This window comes from Oncorhynchus gorbuscha, unplaced genomic scaffold (genome assembly GCF_021184085.1).
Source record: "Oncorhynchus gorbuscha isolate QuinsamMale2020 ecotype Even-year unplaced genomic scaffold, OgorEven_v1.0 Un_scaffold_387, whole genome shotgun sequence".
Lineage (NCBI taxonomy): Eukaryota > Metazoa > Chordata > Actinopteri > Salmoniformes > Salmonidae > Oncorhynchus > Oncorhynchus gorbuscha.
In genome coordinates this window covers 411,252-432,915 of record NW_025745234.1, presented here as the reverse complement: position 1 = coordinate 432,915, position 21,664 = coordinate 411,252, and the positions used below count along the sequence as shown (strand labels likewise).

General features: G+C 49.5%; 1 protein-coding gene across 7 annotated transcripts in view; it reads right to left on the bottom strand.

Annotated features, from left to right (window-relative positions):
* Positions 1 to 5,263: 5,263 nt before the first annotated feature.
* LOC124018071 (condensin complex subunit 3-like) overlaps positions 5,264 to 21,664 on the bottom strand; it is an 80,617-nt gene continuing 64,216 nt past the window's right edge. For 5 of the 7 annotated variants that reach the window (XR_006835561.1, XR_006835565.1, XR_006835566.1 and 2 more), the window contains one exon: positions 17,765 to 17,782. Coding sequence is in view for 1 of the 7 variants with exons in the window: in XM_046333329.1 (XP_046189285.1) it covers positions 5,429 to 5,555; positions 6,067 to 6,136; positions 6,357 to 6,404; positions 8,727 to 8,847; positions 14,004 to 14,171; positions 17,138 to 17,300 (697 nt within the window). In the remaining 6 variants the exon portion in view is untranslated. Of the gene's footprint in view, positions 5,556 to 6,066; positions 6,137 to 6,356; positions 6,405 to 8,726; positions 8,848 to 14,003; positions 14,172 to 17,137; positions 17,301 to 17,764; positions 17,783 to 18,144; positions 18,160 to 21,664 lie in introns of those variants that run through there. The other 2 variants (XM_046333329.1, XR_006835562.1) reach the window with 2 other exon arrangements.

The window sequence follows — 21,664 nt, the reverse complement described above, 5'->3', positions numbered from 1 at the left end:
GAGGGAGTTTCACCATCAGCTTGGGAGGGAGGGAGTTTCACCTTCAGCTTGGGAGGGAGGGAGTTTCACCTTCAGCTTGGGAGGGAGGGAGACTCACCTTCAGCTTGGGAGGGAGGGAGTTTCACCTTCACCTTGGGAGGGAGGGAGTTTCACCTTCAGCTTGGGAGGGAGGGAGTTTCACCTTCAGCTTGGGAGGGAGGGAGTTTCACCTTCAGCTTGGGAGGGAGGGAGTTTCACCATCAGCTTGGGAGGGAGGGAGGGAGACTCACCTTCACCTTGGGAGGGAGGGAGTTTCACCTTCAGCTTGGGAGGGAGGGAGACTCACCTTCACCTTGGGAGGGAGGGAGTTTCACCTTCAGCTTGGGAGGGAGGGAGTTCCACCTTCAGCTTGGGAGGGGGAGTTCCACCTTCAGCTTGGGAGGGAGTTTCACCTTCAGCTTGGGAGGAAGTTTCACCATCAGCTTGGGAGGGAGGGAGTTTCACCTTCAGCTTGGGAGGGAGTTTCACCTTCAGCTTGGGAGGGAGGGAGTTTCACCATCAGCTTGGGAGGGAGGGAGTTCCACCTTCAGCTTGGGAGGGAGTTTCACCATCAGCTTGGGAGGGAGTTTTACCTTCAGCTTGGGAGGGAGGGAGTTTCACCTTCAGCTTGGGAGGGAGGGAGTTTCACCTTCAGCTTGGGAGGGAGGGAGTTTCACCTTCAGCTTGGGAGGGAGGGAGTTTCACCTTCAGCTTGGGAGGGAGTTTCACCTTCAGCTTGGGAGGGAGGGAGTTTCACCTTCAGCTTGGGAGGGAGTTTCACCATCAGCTTGGCAGAGAGTTTTCAACATATTACTAACACTAGTCCACGTTAGATCCATGAGGGAGGGACAGTTCAGTGTGGTAGGCAGCAAAACTGAACTAGGTTTTTTTAGTATGCCACGGCAGCCATTTTGGAATGTGTGTCTGCTGCATTAAAGAAGCAACACCACGATCCCCCCCCTCCAAAACAACATACCTCACGATCTAATGGCTCAACCAGCAGACTGGAGCTGGACCGACGCGGCCCCGATGACAACATACCCATAGTGTCAAACTCATTCCACTGGAGGGGTCGAGTGCCTGCGGGTTTTCGTTCCTGATTGAATTGAATTAAAAAGGTCACTAATTAGTAAGGAACTCCCCCCTCACCTGGTTGTCTAGGTCTTTAATTGAAAGGGGAAAACCCAGAGGACACTAGGGCCCTGCTTGGAATCAGTTTGACCCCCCCCCCCCCTGCCCTATTGAGTGCCCTACCAGAGCCGCTCCGGTCAAGAGTAGTGCACTACATAGAGAACAAGGTGCTATTTGTGACTTCAACCCTACTTACTTCATATCGACTCTGTCCAGAAGCTACGGGCTCATCTCGAAGGACACCGTACCCCCCGACGAAGCACCCGACTCTGGGCCGTTGCGTGGTGAAGAGGACGTGATGCAGGATGTCTTTCACTGCGGCCCGGGAACCGGGATCCGGGAACCACCTTCTAAGTGTGACGTTTTAAAGCTAATGTGATCTCTGCTAACGGGGAACGTTGCCTTTAAGCCCACTGCGGGAACCACCTTCTAGTGTGACGTTTTAAAGCTAATGTGATCTCTGCCTTTAAGCCTTTTTTTTGTCTTTTAAACAATGTTGTTGTTGTTGTTGTTGTTGGGCTTTTCTGTCTGTTCTTTGGTTTCTTAGTTTTCACCCAGAGCATTAATGAATTAAACATGTGAATGAAATCAGACCTGCCTGTCGTGTGACCATTATTAACCCTGTACACCACCCCCCCAGAGGTTATTAACCCTGTACACCACGCCCCCCAGAGGTTATTAACCCTGTACACACCCCCCAGAGGTTATTAACCCTGTACACCCCCTAGAGGTTATTAACCCTGTACACCCCCTAGAGGTTATTAACCCTGTACACACCCCCCAGAGGTTATTAACCCTGTACCCCCCAGAGGTTATTAACCCTGTACACCCCCCCCCCAGAGGTTATTAACCCTGTACACCACCCCCCCCCCAGAGGTTATTAACCCCCCAGAGGTTATTAACCCTGTACACACCCCCCCAGAGGTTATTAACCCCGTACCCCCCAGAGGTTATTAACCCTGTACCCCCCAGAGGTTATTAACCCTGTACCCCCCCAGAGGTTATTAACCCTGTACCCCCCCCCAGAAGTTATTAACCCTGTACACCCCACTACCCCCCAGAGGTTATTAACCCTGTACACCCCACTACCCCCCCCCAGAGGTTATTAACCCTGTACCCCCCCCAGAGGTTATTAACCCCGTACACCCCACTACCCCCCCCCAGAGGTTAACCCTGTACACCCCACTACCCCCCAGAGGTTATTATCCCTGTACACCCCACTACCCCCAGAGGTTATTAACCCTGTACACCCCACTACCCCCCAGAGGTTATTAACCCTGTACACCCCACTACCCCCCATCCCCCCAGAGGTTATTAACCCTGTACCCCCCAGAGGTTATTAACCCTGTACTACCCCACTACCCCCCCAGAGGTTATTAACCCTGTACACCCCACTACCCCCAGAGGCTATTAACCCTGTACACCCCACTACCCCCAGAGGTTATTAACCCTGTACACCCCACTACCCCCCCCCCCAGAGGTTATTAACCCTGTATCCCCCATGATGAGATCCTGAGGCCCATTGTGTTGCCATTCATCCTCCTCCATCACCTCATGTTTCAGCATGATAATGGCCCCATGTCACTGGATCTGAACACAGTTCTTGGAAGCTGAAAAATCCGTCTGCATACCCCCCAGAGGTTATTAACCCTGTACACCCATAGAGCATGTTTGGGATGCTCTGGATCGATGATGAGATCAGCGTGTTCCAGTTCCTCCATACTGACCAGACATGTCACCCATAGAGCATGTTTGGGATGCTCTGTTCGAAGCTGAAAACAGCGTGTTCCAGTTCCTCCATACTCACCAGACATGTCACCCATAGAGCATGTTTGGGATGCTCTGGATCGATGTGTACGACAGCGTGTTCCAGTTCCTCCATACTCACCAGACATGTCACCCATAGAGCATGTTTGGGATGCTCTGGATCGATGTGTACGACAATGTGTTCCAGTTCCTCCATACTTACCAAACATGTCACCCATAGAGCATGTTTGGGATGCTCTGGATCGATGTGTACGACAACGTGTTCCAGTTCCTCCATACTTACCAAACATGTCACCCATAGAGCATGCTTGGGATGCTCTGGATCGATGTGTACGACAACGTGTTCCAGTTCCTCCATACTGACCAAACATGTCACCCATAGAGCATGCTTGGGATGCTCTGGATCGATGTGTACGACAACGTGTTCCAGTTCCTCCATACTGACCAAACATGTCACCCATAGAGCATGTTTGGGATGCTCTGGATCGACGTGTACGACAGCGTGTTCCAGTTCCTCCAATATACAGCCACTTTCACAGCCATTGAGAGCATGCTTGGGACAACATTCCACAGGCCACAATCAACAGCCTGATCAACTCTGTGAAGGACATGGGTCACCTGCATGAGGCAAATGGTGGGACACACCAGATACGGACTGGTTTTCTGATCCACCAGATACTGACTGGTTTTCTGATCACACCAGATACATGACTGGTTTTCTGATCCACACCAGATACTGACTGGTTTCTGATCCACACCAGATACTGACTGGTTCTGATCCACACCAGATAGGACTGGTTCTGATCCACAGGCCAGATACTGACTGGTTTTCTGATCCACGCCAGATACTGACTGGTTTTCTGATCCACGCCAGATACTGACTGGTTTTCTGATCCACGCCAGATACTGACTGGTTTTCTGATCCACGCCAGATACTGACTGGTTTTCTGATCCACACCAGATACTGACTGGTTTTCTGATCCACACCAGATACTGACTGGTTTTCTGATCCACACCAGATACTGACTGGTTTTCTGATCCACACCAGATACTGACTGGTTTTCTGATCCACACCAGATACTGACTGGTTCTGATCCACACCAGATACTGACTGGTTTTCTGATCCACACCAGATACTGACTGGTTTTCTGATCCACACCAGATACTGACTGGTTTTCTGATCCACACCAGATACTGACTGGTTTTCTGATCCACACCAGATACTGACTGGTTTTCTGATCCACACCAGATACTGACTGGTTTTCTGATCCACACCAGATACTGACTGGTTTTCTGATCCACACCAGATACTGACTGGTTTTCTGATCCACACCAGATACTGACTGGTTTTCTGATCCACACCAGATACTGACTGGTTTTCTGATCCACACCAGATACTGACTGGTTCTGATCCACACCAGATACTGACTGGTTCTGATCCACACCAGATACTGACTGGTTCTGATCCACACCAGATACTGACTGGTTCTGATCCACACCAGATACTGACTGGTTCTGATCCACACCAGATACTGACTGGTTCTGATCCACACCAGATACTGACTGGTTCTGATCCACACCAGATACTGACTGGTTCTGATCCACACCAGATACTGACTGGTTCTGATCCACGCCAGATACTGACTGGTTCTGATCCACGCCAGATACTGACTGGTTCTGATCCACGCCCCTACCTTACTTAAGGTATCTGTGACCAAAGAATTCATATCTGAAATCCATAGATAACTGACCTAATGAATATGTTTTTTAAATTGACTGATACGAACCGTAACTCAATCTTTGAAATTCTTTCATGTTGCGTTTACATTTGTTCAGCGTAGATCATCAGATAACTATTTCATACGATGTGATTGGCTGAGATGTAAGATCTGGCAAAAACTGGACCAATGTGTTGCGGTCAGTGATAATGACCATCTCAGTACTGTACCACACCCCGTTCAGTCCCCCCCCCCCTCACACACCGTGACCCCTGCAACGCTCCCACAGAACACACACACCTCAGTAATGACGTGGTCTCCCTTTGTTAGAGGAATACAGAGCTCAATGGGACTTCCTGGAGGGAGACAGAGCTCAATGGGACTTCCTGGAGGGAGACAGAGCTCAATGGGACTACCTGGAGGGAGACAGAGCTCAATGGGACTACCTGGAGGGAGACAGAGCTCAATGGGACTACCTGGAGGGAGACAGAGCTCAATGGGACTACCTGGAGGGATACAGAGCTCAATGGGACTACCTGGAGGGAGACAGAGCTCAATGGGACTACCTGGAGGGAGACAGAGCTCAATAACAAAGGGATAATTACAGCAGAGAGACACAACAGGAAGCAGGAAGTTTAATAGTTTATTTAATCGAATAAAATCACATTTTTCATTCAGGTTGATGATAGGAATTCCTTCCGTCTCTAAACCTGTTAATCTACATGTCCACTACTCTGATACATTACTGATTCCACTAGGCATCCTGACCTCTCTACCCTATCTGACGTGGGACTCTACGAGGTGTTGGCCTCCTGGTTGATGAGGGCACTGAGGTCCAGTCTGGTTTTGTCCAAAGCTGCCGTCTTGGCCCGGCGGGACGAACGGGGTACCGGCACCGAGTCTGGAACATTCTCCCCATCACTATGGAGGGAGAAGGAGAGGAAGAGGGGGAGGGAGACAGATGGAGAGGAAGGAGAGGAGGAGGGGGACAGACGGGGAAGGAGACAGATGGAGAGGAGGGGAGAGGGACATGGAGAGGAGAAGGACATGGAGAGGAGAAGGGAGGCAGATGGAGAGGAGGAGGGGAGAGGGACATGGAGAGGAGAAGGGAGGCAGATGGAGAGGAGGAGGGGAGAGGGACATGGAGAGGAGAAGGGAGGGACATGGAGAGGAGGAGGGGCAGGGAGACAGATGGAGAGGAGGGGGAGGGAGAGAGATGGAGAGGAAGGAGAGGAGGGGCAGGGAGACAGACGGGGAAGGAGACAGATGGAGAGGAAGAGGGGGGAGAGGGAGACGGAGAGGAGAAGGGAGGCAGATGGAGAGGAGGAGGAGGGAGACGGACAGAGAGGAGGAGGGAGAAATTAAAGGTGATATACAGAACGAATCCATTTCAACATTCAGGGACGATTAACTTCTCCTCCCCTCCTCTCACCTCTCCTCGGAGGACTCTGCCGATCTGCTGGACTTCTTGGCTCTTTTGACTGTGGAGGGTTTCCTCTGACCTACACACACACACACACACACACACACACACACACACACACACACACACACACACACACACACACACACACACACACACACACACACACACACACACACACACACACACACACACACACACACACACACACACACACACACACACACACACACGATCAACTGTTAGTGGTGCTCAACCGTGTCAGAGGTTAGCAGGAAGTGTGTAAGACTGAGTGATACCTCTCCTGGGCCTCTTGGCAGACTGGTCCAGGTCCTGGTCGGCAGCCTCTGTAGAGATGAAGACTTAGGAGTTACACCTCTCTCTCTCCATGTCATCTGATTCAGTCTAACAGTAACATGACCCACTACCCTCAGTAGTAGTCTCTCCTCTCTCTACCCTCAGTAGTAGTCTCCTCTCTCTCTCTACCCTCAGTAGTAGTCTCCTCTCTCTCTGCCCTCAGTAGTAGTCTCCTCTCTCTCTGCCCTCAGTAGTAGTCTCCTCTCTCTCTCTCTACCCTCAGTAGTCTCTCCTCTCTCTCTACCCTCAGTAGTAGTCTCCTCTCTCTCTACCCTCAGTAGTAGTCTCCTCTCTCTCTCTCTACCCTCAGTAGTCTCTCCTCTCTCTCTCTCTACCCTCAGTAGTAGTCTCCTCTCTCTCTCTACCCTCAGTAGTAGTCTCCTCTCTCTCTCTACCCTCAGTAGTAGTCACCTCTCTCTCTCTACCCTCAGTAGTAGTCTCCTCTCTCTCTACCCTCAGTAGTAGTCGCCTCTCTCTCTACCCTCAGTAGTAGTCTCCTCTCTCTCTACCCTCAGTAGTAGTCTCCTCTCTCTCTACCCTCAGTAGTAGTCTCCTCTCTCTACCCTCAGTAGTCTCCTCTCTCTCAGTAGTAGTCTCCCCTCTCTCTACCCTCAGTAGTCTCCTCTCTGTCAGTAGTAGTCTCCTCTCTCTCTCTACCCTCAGTAGTAGTCTCCTCTCTCTCTACCCTCAGTAGTAGTCTCCTCTCTCTCTACCCTCAGTAGTAGTCTCCTCTCTCTCTACCCTCAGTAGTAGTCTCCTCTCTCTCTACCCTCAGTAGTAGTCTCCTCTCTCTACCCTCAGTAGTAGTCTCCTCTCTCTCTCTCTCTCTACCCTCAGTAGTAGTCTCCTCTCTCTCTCTACCCTCAGTAGTAGTCTCCTCTCTCTCTCTACCCTCAGTAGTCTCCTCTCTCTACCCTCAGTAGTCTCCTCTCTCTCAGTAGTAGTCTCCCCTCTCTCTACCCTCAGTAGTCTCCTCTCTCTCAGTAGTAGTCTCCTCTCTCTCTCTACCCTCAGTAGTAGTCTCCTCTCTCTACCCTCAGTAGTCTCCTCTCTCAGTAGTAGTCTCCCCTCTCTCTACCCTCAGTAGTCTCCTCTCTCTCAGTAGTAGTCTCCTCTCTCTCTCTACCCTCAGTAGTAGTCTCCTCTCTCTCTCTACCCTCAGTAGTAGTCTCCTCTCTCTCTACCCTCAGTAGTAGTCTCCTCTCTCTCTCTACCCTCAGTAGTAGTCTCCTCTCTCTACCCTCAGTAGTCTCCTCTCTCTTAGTAGTAGTCTCCCCTCTCTCTACCTTCAGTAGTCTCCTCTCTCTCAGTAGTAGTCTCCTCTCTCTCTCTACCCTCAGTAGTAGTCTCCTCTCTCTACCCTCAGTAGTCTCCTCTCTCAGTAGTAGTCTCCCCTCTCTCTACCCTCAGTAGTCTCCTCTCTCTCAGTAGTAGTCTCCTCTCTCTCTCTACCCTCAGTAGTAGTCTCCTCTCTCTACCCTCAGTAGTCTCCTCTCTCTCAGTAGTAGTCTCCTCTCTCTCTCTACCCTCAGTAGTAGTCTCCTCTCTCTCTACCCTCAGTAGTAGTCTCCTCTCTCTCTACCCTCAGTAGTAGTCTCCTCTCTCTCTACCCTCAGTAGTAGTCTCCTCTCTCTACCCTCAGTAGTAGTCACCTCTCTCTCTCTACCCTCAGTAGTAGTCTCCTCTCTCCCTACCCTCAGTAGTAGTCTCCTCTCTCTCTACCCTCAGTAGTAGTCTCCTCTCTCTCTACCCTCAGTAGTAGTCTCCTCTCTCTCTCTCTACCCTCAGTAGTAGTCTCCTCTCTCTCTCTCTACCCTCAGTAGTAGTCTCCCCTCTCTCTACCCTCAGTAGTAGTCTCCTCTCTCTCTCTACCCTCAGTAGTAGTCTCCTCTCTCTACCCTCAGTAGTCTCATCTCTCAGTAGTAGTCTCCCCTCTCTCTACCCTCAGTAGTCTCCTCTCTCTCAGTAGTAGTCTCCTCTCTCTCTCTACCCTCAGTAGTAGTCTCCTCTCTCTCTCTCTACCCTCAGTAGTAGTCTCCTCTCTCTCTCTCTACCCTCAGTAGTAGTCTCCTCTCTCTCTCTACCCTCAGTAGTAGTCTCCTCTCTCTCTCTCTATCCTCAGTAATAGTCTCCTCTCTCTGCCCTCAGTAGTAGTCTCCTCTCTCTACCGTCAGTAGTAGTCTCCTCTCTCTCTCTACCCTCAGTAGTAGTCTCCTCTCTCTCTCTACCCTCAGTAGTAGTCTCCTCTCTCTTTACCCTCAGTAGTAGTCTCCTCTCTCTCTACCCTCAGTAGTAGTCTCCTCTCTCTTTACCCTCAGTGTTGACATCTACAGGCTGTAGTGTCGTAGTGCTGAGATCTGGTTGGTTGTTGGAGTTCTGCAGTTGTCCAATCAGCTTCTCCACAGCACGCAGAGCGATACGATCCTTCACCTCCTACACAGACATGAGTTAGTTTGGTGTCACCAGGTGTTGTAACAGGGTCACCAGGTGTTGTAACAGGGTCACCAGGTGTTGTAACAGGGTCACCAGGTGTTGTTGTCAGTACTGTACCTGTGTAACTTGTAACAGGGTCACCAGGTGTTGTAACAGGTTCACCAGGTGTTGTTGTCAGTACTGTACCTGTGTAACTTGTAACAGGGTCACCAGGTGTTGTAACAGGGTCACCAGGTGTTGTAACAGGGTCACCAGGTGTTGTTGTCAGTACTGTACCTGTGTAACTTGTAACAGGGTCACCAGGTGTTGTAACAGGTTCACCAGGTGTTGTTGTCAGTACTGTACCTGTGTAACTTGTAACAGGGTCACCAGGTGTTGTAACAGGGTCACCAGGTGTTGTAACAGGGTCACCAGGTGTTGTAACAGGGTCACCAGGTGTTGTGACAGGGTCACCAGGTGTTGTGACAGGGTCACCAGGTGTTGTGACAGGGTCACCAGGTGTTGTGACAGGGTCACCAGGTGTTGTGACAGGGTCACCAGGTGTTGTACCAGGGTCACCAGGTGGTGTGTTGTACCAGGGTCACCAGGTGGTGTGTTGTACCAGGGTCACCAGGTGGTGTGTTGTACCAGGGTCACCAGGTGGTGTGTTGTAACAGGGTCACCAGGTGGTGTGTTGTAACAGGGTCACCAGGTGTTGTAACAGGGTCACCAGGTGTTGTAACAGGGTCACCAGGTGTTGTACCAGGGTCACCAGGTGTTGTAACAGGGTCACCAGGTGTTGTAACAGGGTCACCAGGTGTTGTGTTGTAACAGGGTCACCAGGTGTTGTGTTGTAACAGGGTCACCAGGTGTTGTGTTGTAACAGGGTCACCAGGTGTTGTAACAGGGTCACCAGGTGTTGTAACAGGGTCACCAGGTGTTGTAACAGGGTCACCAGGTACCAGGGTCACCAGGTAACAGGGTCACCAGGTACCAGGGTCACCAGGTAACAGGGTCACCAGGTAACAGGGTCACCAGGTAACAGGGTCACCAGGTAACAGGGTCACCAGGTAACAGGGTCACCAGGTAACAGGGTCACCAGGTGTTGTACCAGGGTCACCAGGTGTTGTACCAGGGTCACCAGGTGTTGTACCAGGGTCACCAGGTGTTGTACCAGGGTCACCAGGTGTTGTACCAGGGTCACCAGGTGTTGTACCAGGGTCACCAGGTGTTGTACCAGGGTCACCAGGTGGTGTGTTGTACCAGGGTCACCAGGTGGTGTGTTGTACCAGGGTCACCAGGTGGTGTTGTACCAGGGTCACCAGGTGGTGTGTTGTAACAGGGTCACCAGGTGGTGTGTTGTACCAGGGTCACCAGGTGTTGTGTTGTACCAGGGTCACCAGGTGTTGTGACAGGGTCACCAGGTGTTGTAACAGGGTCACCAGGTGTTGTAACAGGGTCACCAGGTGTTGTAACAGGGTCACCAGGTGTTGTAACAGGGTCACCAGGTGTTGTAACAGGGTCACCAGGTGTTGTAACAGGGTCACCAGGTGTTGTAACAGGGTCACCAGGTGTTGTACCAGGGTCACCAGGTGTTGTACCAGGGTCACCAGGTGTTGTAACAGGGTCACCAGGTGTTGTAACAGGGTCACCAGGTGTTGTAACAGGGTCACCAGGTGTTGTAACAGGGTCACCAGGTGTTGTAACAGGGTCACCAGGTGTTGTAACAGGGTCACCAGGTGTTGTAACAGGGTCACCAGGTGTTGTAACAGGGTCACCAGGTGTTGTAACAGGGTCACCAGGTGTTGTAACAGGGTCACCAGGTGTTGTACCAGGGTCACCAGGTGTTGTAACAGGGTCACCAGGTAACAGGGTCACCAGGTAACAGGGTCACCAGGTAACAGGGTCACCAGGTAACAGGGTCACCAGGTAACAGGGTCACCAGGTAACAGGGTCACCAGGTAACAGGGTCACCAGGTAACAGGGTCACCAGGTGTTGTAACAGGGTCACCAGGTGTTGTACCAGGGTCACCAGGTGTTGTACCAGGGTCACCAGGTGTTGTACCAGGGTCACCAGGTGTTGTACCAGGGTCACCAGGTGTTGTACCAGGGTTACCAGGTGTTGTACCAGGGTCACCAGGTGTTGTACCAGGGTCACCAGGTGTTGTAACAGGGTCACCAGGTGTTGTACCAGGGTCACCAGGTGTTGTGTTGTAACAGGGTCACCAGGTGGTGTGTTGTACCAGGGTCACCAGGTGGTGTGTTGTACCAGGGTCACCAGGTGGTGTGTTGTAACAGGGTCACCAGGTGTTGTGTTGTACCAGGGTCACCAGGTGTTGTAACAGGGTCACCAGGTGTTGTAACAGGGTCACCAGGTGTTGTAACAGGGTCACCAGGTGTTGTACCAGGGTCACCAGGTGTTGTACCAGGGTCACCAGGTGTTGTAACAGGGTCACCAGGTGTTGTAACAGGGTCACCAGGTGTTGTGTTGTAACAGGGTCACCAGGTGTTGTAACAGGGTCACCAGGTGTTGTACCAGGGTCACCAGGTGTTGTAACAGGGTCACCAGGTGTTGTGTTGTAACAGGGTCACCAGGTGTTGTAACAGGGTCACCAGGTGTTGTACCAGGGTCACCAGGTGTTGTACCAGGGTCACCAGGTGTTGTAACAGGGTCACCAGGTGTTGTGTTGTAACAGGGTCACCAGGTGTTGTAACAGGGTCACCAGGTATTGTAACAGGGTCACCAGGTGTTGTGACAGGGTCACCAGGTAACAGGGTCACCAGGTAACAGGGTCACCAGGTAACAGGGTCACCAGGTAACAGGGTCACCAGGTAACAGGGTCACCAGGTAACAGGGTCACCAGGTAACAGGGTCACCAGGTAACAGGGTCACCAGGTAACAGGGTCACCAGGTAACAGGGTCACCAGGTAACAGGGTCACCAGGTAACAGGGTCACCAGGTAACAGGGTCACCAGGTAACAGGGTCACCAGGTGTTGTACCAGGGTCACCAGGTGTTGTAACAGGGTCACCAGGTGTTGTACCAGGGTCACCAGGTGTTGTACCAGGGTCACCAGGTGTTGTACCAGGGTCACCAGGTGTTGTACCAGGGTCACCAGGTGTTGTACCAGGGTCACCAGGTGGTGTGTTGTAACAGGGTCACCAGGTGGTGTGTTGTACCAGGGTCACCAGGTGGTGTGTTGTACCAGGGTCACCAGGTGTTGTACCAGGGTCACCAGGTGTTGTAACAGGGTCACCAGGTGTTGTAACAGGGTCACCAGGTGTTGTAACAGGGTCACCAGGTGTTGTACCAGGGTCACCAGGTGTTGTAACAGGGTCACTAGGTGTTGTAACAGGGTCACCAGGTGGTGTGTTGTAACAGGGTCACCAGGTGTTGTAACAGGGTCACCAGGTGTTGTGTTGTAACAGGGTCACCAGGTGTTGTAACAGGGTCACCAGGTGTTGTAACAGGGTCACCAGGTGTTGTAACAGGGTCACCAGGTGTTGTAACAGGGTCACCAGGTGGTGTGTTGTACCAGGGTCACCAGGTGTTGTGTTGTACCAGGGTCACCAGGTGTTGTACCAGGGTCACCAGGTGTTGTAACAGGGTCACCAGGTGTTGTAACAGGGTCACCAGGTGTTGTAACAGGGTCACCAGGTGTTGTGACAGGGTCACCAGGTGTTGTAACAGGGTCACCAGGTGTTGTACCAGGGTCACCAGGTGTTGTAACAGGGTCACCAGGTGTTGTAACAGGGTCACCAGGTGTTGTACCAGGGTCACCAGGTGTTGTACCAGGGTCACCAGGTGTTGTACCAGGGTCACCAGGTGTTGTACCAGGGTCACCAGGTGTTGTACCAGGGTCACCAGGTGTTGTACCAGGGTCACCAGGTGTTGTACCAGGGTCACCAGGTGTTGTAACAGGGTCACCAGGTAACAGGGTCACCAGGTGTTGTGTTGTAACAGGGTCACCAGGTAACAGGGTCACCAGGTAACAGGGTCACCAGGTAACAGGGTCACCAGGTAACAGGGTCACCAGGTAACAGGGTCACCAGGTAACAGGGTCACCAGGTAACAGGGTCACCAGGTGTTGTACCAGGGTCACCAGGTGTTGTACCAGGGTCACCAGGTGTTGTAACAGGGTCACCAGGTGTTGTAACAGGGTCACCAGGTGTTGTGTTGTAACAGGGTCACCAGGTGTTGTAACAGGGTCACCAGGTAACAGGGTCACCAGGTAACAGGGTCACCAGGTAACAGGGTCACCAGGTAACAGGGTCACCAGGTAACAGGGTCACCAGGTAACAGGGTCACCAGGTAACAGGGTCACCAGGTAACAGGGTCACCAGGTAACAGGGTCACCAGGTAACAGGGTCACCAGGTGTTGTAACAGGGTCACCAGGTGTTGTAACAGGGTCACCAGGTGTTGTACCAGGGTCACCAGGTGTTGTACCAGGGTCACCAGGTGTTGTACCAGGGTCACCAGGTGTTGTACCAGGGTTACCAGGTGTTGTACCAGGGTCACCAGGTGTTGTACCAGGGTCACCAGGTGTTGTAACAGGGTCACCAGGTGTTGTACCAGGGTCACCAGGTGTTGTGTTGTAACAGGGTCACCAGGTGTTGTAACAGGGTCACCAGGTGTTGTAACAGGGTCACCAGGTGTTGTAACAGGGTCACTAGGTGTTGTAACAGGGTCACCAGGTGTTGTAACCAGGCGTTGTAACAGGGTCACCAGGTGTTGTTGTCAGTACTGTACCTGTGTAACTTGTTGTAACAGGGTCACCAGGTGTTGTAACAGGGTCACCAGGTGTTGTAACAGGGTCACCAGGTGTTGTAACAGGGTCACCAGGTGTTGTAACAGGGTCACCAGGTGTTGTAACAGGGTCACCAGGTGTTGTAACAGGGTCACCAGGTGTTGTAACAGGGTCACCAGGTGTTGTTGTCAGTACTGTACCTGTGTAACTTGTTGTAACAGGGTCACCAGGTGTTGTAACAGGGTCACCAGGTGTTGTGTTGTAACAGGGTCACCAGGTGTTGTAACAGGGTCACCAGGTGTTGTAACAGGGTCACCAGGTGTTGTAACAGGGTCACCAGGTGTTGTGTTGTAACAGGGTCACCAGGTGTTGTAACAGGGTCACCAGGTGTTGTAACAGGGTCACCAGGTGTTGTTGTCAGTACTCTACCTGTGTAACTTGTTGTAACAGGGTCACCAGGTCTCTAGTTGTGTTGCCGTCAGCACTGAGCTCCAGACTGTTCAGGACTTTGGCGAAGAGACGGACTTCGGGAGCTGACGGGTCCTTCAGCATCTCACCACACACACGCACTGCCAGGTGGTCATGAACACACACCTCCTGAGCGCACACACACACACACACACACACACACACACACACACACACACACACACACACACACACACACACACACACACACACACACACACACACACACACACACACACACACACACACACACACACACACACACACACACACGTTTAGCCTCCAGACACTTCTGTGTGTTAGAGGTCTGTATATCTATGGACCCCCCACCCCCCCCATCACTATTATATAGAGGTTATATTAAATATTACCTGTGTGTTAGAGGTCTGTATATCTATGGACCCCCCACCCCCCCCCATCACTATTATATAGAGGTTATATTAAATATTACCTGTGTGTTAGAGGTCTGTATATCTATGGACCCCCCCCCATCACTATTATATAGAGGTTATATTAAATATTACCTGTGTGTTAGAGGTCTGTATATCTATGGACCCCCCCCATCACTATTATATAGAGGTTATATTAAATATTACCTGTGTGTTAGAGGTCTGTATATCTATGGACCCCCCACCCCCCCCCCCCCCCATCACTATTATATAGAGGTTATATTAAATATTACCTGTGTGTTAGAGGTCGGTATATCTATGCACCCCCCCCCCATCACTATTATATAGAGGTTATATTAAATATTACCTGTGTGTTAGAGGTCTGTATATCTATGGACCCCCCCCCCATCACTATTATATAGAGGTTATATTAAATATTACCTGTGTGTTAGAGGTCTGTATATCTATGGACCCCCCCCCCCACTATTATATAGAGGTTATATTAAATATTACCTGTGTGTTAGAGGTCTGTATATCTATGGACCCCCCACCCCCCCATCACTATTATATAGAGGTTATATTAAATATTACCTGTGTGTTAGAGGTCTGTATATCTATGCACCCCCCCATCACTATTATATAGAGGTTATATTAAATATTACCTGTGTGTTAGAGGTCTGTATATCTATGGACCCCCCATCACTATTATATAGAGGTTATATTAAATATTACCTGTGTGTTAGAGGTCTGTATATCTATGGACCCCCCCCCCCCATCACTATTATATAGAGGTCTGTATATCTATGGACCCCCCCCCCATCACTATTATATAGAGGTTATATTAAATATTACCTGTGTGTTAGAGGTCTGTATATCTATGGACCCCCCCCCCATCACTATTATATAGAGGTTATATTAAATATTACCTGTGTGTTAGAGGTCTGTCTATCTATGGACCCCCCCCCCCATCACTATTATATAGAGGTTATATTAAATATTACCTGTGTGTTAGAGGTCTGTATATCTATGGACCCCCCCCCCCATCACTATTATATAGAGGTTATATTAAATATTACCTGTGTGTTAGAGGTCTGTATATCTATGGACCCCCCCCCATCACTATTATATAGAGGTTATATTAAATATTACCTGTGTGTTAGAGGTCTGTATATCTATGGACCCCCCCCCCCATCACTATTATATAGAGGTCTGTATATCTATGGACCCCCCCCCCCATCACTATTATATAGAGGTTATATTAAATATTACCTGTGTGTTAGAGGTCTGTATATCTATGGACCCCCCCCCCCATCACTATTATATAGAGGTTATATTAAATATTACCTGTGTGTTAGAGGTCTGTATATCTATGGACCCCCCCCCCCCCCATCACTATTATATAGAGGTTATATTAAATATTACCTGTGTGTTAGAGGTCTGTATATCTATGGACCCCCCCATCACTATTATATAGAGGTTATATTAAATATTACCTGTGTGTTAGAGGTCTGTATATCTATGGACCCCCCCCCCCCCTGTGTGTTAGAGGTCTGTATATCTATGGACCCCCCCCCCATCACTATTATATAGAGGTTATATTAAATATTACCTGTGTGTTAGAGGTCTGTATATCTATGGACCCCCCCCCCCATCACTATTATATAGAGGTTATATTAAATATTACCTGTGTGTTAGAGGTCTGTATATCTATGGACCCCCCCCCATCACTATTATATAGAGGTTATATTAAATATTACCTGTGTGTTAGAGGTCTGTATATCTATGGACCCCCCCATCACTATTATATAGAGGTTATATTAAATATTACCTGTGTGTTAGAGGTCTGTATATCTATGGACCCCCCCCCCCATCACTATTATATAGAGGTTATATTAAATATTACCTGTGTGTTAGAGGTCTGTCTATCTATGGACCCCCCCCCCCCCCATCACTATTATATAGAGGTTATATTAAATATTACCTGTGTGTTAGAGGTCTGTATATCTATGGACCCCCCCCATCACTATTATATAGAGGTTATATTAAATATTACCTGTGTGTTAGAGGTCTGTATATCTATGGACCCCCCCCATCACTATTATATAGAGGTTATATTAAATATTACCTGTGTGTTAGAGGTCTGTATATCTATGGACCCCCCCCCATCACTATTATATAGAGGTCTGTATATCTATGGACCCCCCCATCACTATTATATAGAGGTTATATTAAATATTACCTGTGTGTTAGAGGTCTGTATATCTATGGACCCCCCCCCCCCCATCACTATTATATAGAGGTTATATTAAATATTACCCGTGTGTTAGAGGTCTGTATATCTATGGACCCCCCCCCCATCACTATTATATAGAGGTTATATTAAATATTACCTGTGTGTTAGAGGTCTGTATATCTATGGACCCCCCCCCCATCACTATTATATAGAGGTTATATTAAATATTACCTGTGTGTTAGAAGTCTGTATATCTATGGACCCCCCCCCATCACTATTATATAGAGGTTATATTAAATATTACCTGTGTGTTAGAGGTCTGTATATCTATGGACCCCCCCATCACTATTATATAGAGGTTATATTAAATATTACCTGTGTGTTAGAGGTCTGTATATCTATGGACCCCCCCCCCCATCACTATTATATATATATATATATATATATATATATATATATATTATAAATATTACCCGTGGGTCTCCAGGCTTTATGAGAGAGCTGGGCCGTGTCAGCTCCACCAGCAGCTCCGCTACGTTGGTGACGTCCACCTCGGCCAATGGAGACGTAGCCGGGGCATTCAGCAGGGTCTGGAGGGTGGGCAGGAAGCACTCCTCTACACACTCCTGGTGGGCCCTGAACACACACAGTCAGTAAACACACTCCTGGTGGGCCCTGAACACACACAGTCAGTAAACACACTCCTGGTGGGCCCTGAACACACACAGTCAGGTGGGCTGAACACACACAGTGAGTAAACACACTCCTGGTGGGCCCTGAACACACACAGTCAGTAAACACACTCCTGGTGGGCCCTGAACACACACAGTCAGTAAACACACTCCTGGTGGGCCCTGAACACACACAGTCAGTAAACACACTATGGACCCCCATCCTGGTGGGCCCTGAACACACACAGTCAGTAAACACACTGGTGGGCCCTGAACACACACAGTCAGTAAACACACTCCTGGTGGGCCCTGAACACACACAGTCAGTAAACACACAGTCCCTGAAAGTAAACACACTCCTGGTGGGCCCTGAACACACACAGTCAGTAAACACACTCCTGGTGGGCCCTGAACACACACAGTCAGTAAACACACTCCTGGTGGGCCCTGAACACACAGTCAGTAAACACACTCCTGGTAGGCCCTGAACACACAGTTAGTAAACACACAGTCAGTAAACACACTCCTGGTGGGCCCTGAACACACACAGTCAGTAAACACACTCCTGGTGGGCCCTGAACACACACAGTCAGTAAACACACAGTCAGTAAACACACTCCTGGTGGGCCCTGAACACACACAGTCAGTAAACACACTCCTGGTGGGCCCTGAACACACACAGTCAGTAAACACACTCCTGGTGGGCCCTGAACACACACAGTCAGTAAACACACTCCTGGTGGGCCCTGAACACACACAGTCAGTAAACACACTCCTGGTGGGCCCTGAACACACACAGTCAGTAAACACACTCCTGGTGGGCCCTGAACACACACAGTCACAGTCAGTAAACACACAGTCAGTAAACACACTGTCAGTAAACACACAGTCAGTAAACACCCTCCTGCTGGGCCCTGAACACACAGTCAGTAAACACGTAAATATGGAATCATGTAGTAACCAAAACAGTGTTAAACAAATCAAAATATATTTGAGATTCTTCAAAGTAGCCACCCTTTGCCTTGATGACAGCTTTGCACACTCTTGGCATTCTCTCAACCAGCTTCATGAGGTAGTCATCTGGAATGCATTTCAATTAACAGCTGTGCCTTGTTAAAAGTTCATTTGTGGAATTTCTTTCCTTCTTAATGCTTTTGAGCCAATCAGTTGTGTTGTGTCAAGGTAGGGGTGGTATACAGAAGATAACCCTATTTGGTAAAATACCAAGTCCATATTATGGCAAAAACAGCTCAAATAAGCAAAGAGAAACGACAGTCCATCATTACTTGAAGACATGAAGGTCAGTCAAACATGAAGTTCAGTCGCAACAACCATCAAGCACTGTGATGAAACTGGCTCTCATGAGGACCGCCACAGGAAAGGAAGACCCAGAGTTACCTCTGCTGCAGAGGATAAGTTCATTAGTGTTTACCAGCCTCAGATTGCAGCCCAAATAAATGCTTCTGGTGGAAAACTGTCCTTTGGTCTGATGAGTCCAAATCTGCGATGTTTGTGAGACACAGAGTAGGTGAACGGATGACCTCAGCATGTGTGGTTCCCACCGCGAAGCATGGAGGAGGAGGTGTGATGATGTGGGGGTGCTTTGCCTGTGACACTGTCAATTATATATTTAGATTTCAAGGCAGACTTCTGGTTTGCGCTTAATGGGACTATCCTCTGTTTTTCAACAGGACAATGACCCAACACACCTCCAGGCTGTGTAAGGGCCATTTGACCAAGAAGGAGAGTGATGGAGTGCTGCATCAGATGACCTGGCCTCCACAATCACCCAATTGAGATGTTTTGGGATGAGTTGGACCGCAGAGTGAAGGAAAAACAGCCAACAAGTGCTCAGCATATGTGGGAACTCCTTCAAGAAGGTTGGAAAAGCATTCCAGGTGAAGCTGGTTGAGAGAATGCCAAGCGGGTGCAAAGGTCTCATCAAGGCAAAGGGTGGCTACTTTGAAGAATCTAAAATATATTTTAATTTGTTAAACACTTGTTTGGTTACTACATGATTCCATATGTGTTATTTCATAGTTTTGATGTCTTCACTGTTATTCTACAATGTAGAAAATATTAAAATAATAATAATAAACTCTGGAATGAGGAACCCTGGAACGTTTGACTGGTGCTGTATATACAGAGTATCTAGGGGTCAGAGTATCTAGGGGTCAGAGTATCTAGGGGTCAGAGTATCTAGGGGTCAGAGTATCTAGGGGTCAGAGTATCTAGGGGTCAGAGTATATCCCCAGAGTATCTAGGGGTCAGAGTATATCCCCAGAGTATCTAGGGGTATCTAGGGGTCAGAGTATCTAGGGGTCAGAGTATATCCCCAGAGTATCTAGGGGTCAGAGTATCTAGGGGTCAGAGTATCTAGGGGTCAGAGTATCTAGGGGTCAGAGTATCTAGGGGTATCAGGGGTCAGTATCTAGGGGTCAGAGTATCTAGGGGTCAGAGTAGTATCTAGGGGTCAGAGTCCAGAGTATCTAGGGGTCAGAGTATCTAGGGGTCAGAGTATCTATCTAGGGGTCAGAGTATCTAGGGGTCAGAGTATCTAGGGGTCAGAGTATCTAGGGGTCAGAGTATCTCCAGGTATCTAGGGGTCAGAGTATCTAGGGGTCAGAGTATCTAGGGGTCAGAGTATCTAGGGGTCAGAGTATCTAGGGGTCAGAGTATCTAGGGGTCAGAGTATCTAGGGGTCAGAGTATCTAGGGGGGTCAGAGTATCTAGGGGTCAGAGTATCTAGGGGTCAGAGTATCTAGGGGTCAGAGTATCTAGGGGGGTCAGAGTATATCCCAGAGTATCTAGGGGTCAGAGTATCTAGGGGTCAGAGTATCCCCAGAGTATCTAGGGGTCAGAGTATCTAGGGGTCAGAGTATCTATCTAGGGGTCAGAGTATCTCCCCAGAGTATCTAGGGGTCAGAGTATCTAGGGGGTCAGAGTATATCCCCAGAGTATCTAGGGGTCAGAGTATCTAGGGGTCAGAGTATATCCCCAGAGTATCTAGGGGTCAGAGTATATCCCCAGAGTATCTAGGGGTCAGAGTATATCCCCAGAGTATCTAGGGGTCAGAGTATATCCCAGAGTATCTAGGGGTCAGAGTAGAGTATCCCCAGAGTATCTAGGGGTCAGAGTATCTAGGGGTCAGAGTATATCCCCAGAGTATCTAGGGGTCCCCAGAGTATATCCCAGAGTATCTAGGGGAGTATCTAGAGTCAGAGTATCTATATCCCCAGAGTATCTAAGGGTCAGAGTATATCCCCAGAGTATCTAGAGGTATATCCCCAGAGTATCTAGGGGTCAGAGTATCTAGGGGTCAGAGTATCTAGGGGTCAGAGTATCTAGGGGTCAGAGTATCTAGGGGTCAGAGTATATCCCCTAGGGTCAGTATCTAGGGGTCAGAGTATATCCCCAGTATCTAGGGGTCAGAGTATATCCCCAGAGTATCTAGGGGTCAGAGTATATCCCCAGGGTATCTAGGGGTCAGAGTATATCCCCAGGGGTCAGTATCTAGGGGTCAGAGTATATCCCCAGTGTATCTAGGGGTCAGAGTATATCCCCAGTGTATCTAGGGCAGAGTATATCCCCAGTGTATCTAGGGGTCAGAGTATATCCCCAGTCCCCAGAGTATCTAGGGGAGTCTAGAGTATATCCCAGAGTATCTAGGGGTGTATCTAGGGGTCAGGTATCTAGGGGTCAGAGTATCTAGGGGTCAGAGTATATCCCCAGAGTATCTAGGGGTCAGAGTATCAGAGTATCTATCCCCAGAGTATCTAGGGGTCAGAGTATCTATCCCCAGAGTATCTAGGGGTCAGAGTATATCCCCCAGAGTATCTAGGGGTCAGAGTATCTAGGGGTCAGAGTATATCCCCTAGGGGTCAGTATCTAGGGGTCAGAGTATCCCCAGAGTATCTAGGGGTCAGGTATCTAGGGGTCAGTATATCCCCAGAGTATCTAGGGGTCAGAGTATATCCCCAGAGTATCTAGGGGTCAGAGTATCCCAGAGTATCTAGGGGTCAGTATCTATCTAGGGGTCAGAGTATATCCCCAGAGTATCTAGGGGTCAGAGTATCTAGGGGTCAGAGTATATCCCCAGAGTATCTAGGGGTCAGAGTATATCCCCAGAGTATCTAGGGGTCAGAGTATATCCCCAGAGTATCTAGGGGTCAGAGTATCTAGGGGTCAGAGTATATCCCCAGAGTATCTAGGGGTCAGAGTATCTAGGGGTCAGAGTATATCCCCAGGGTATCTAGGGGTCAGAGTATATCCCCAGAGTATCTAGGGGTCAGAGTATCTAGGGGTCAGAGTATCTAGGGGTCAGAGTAT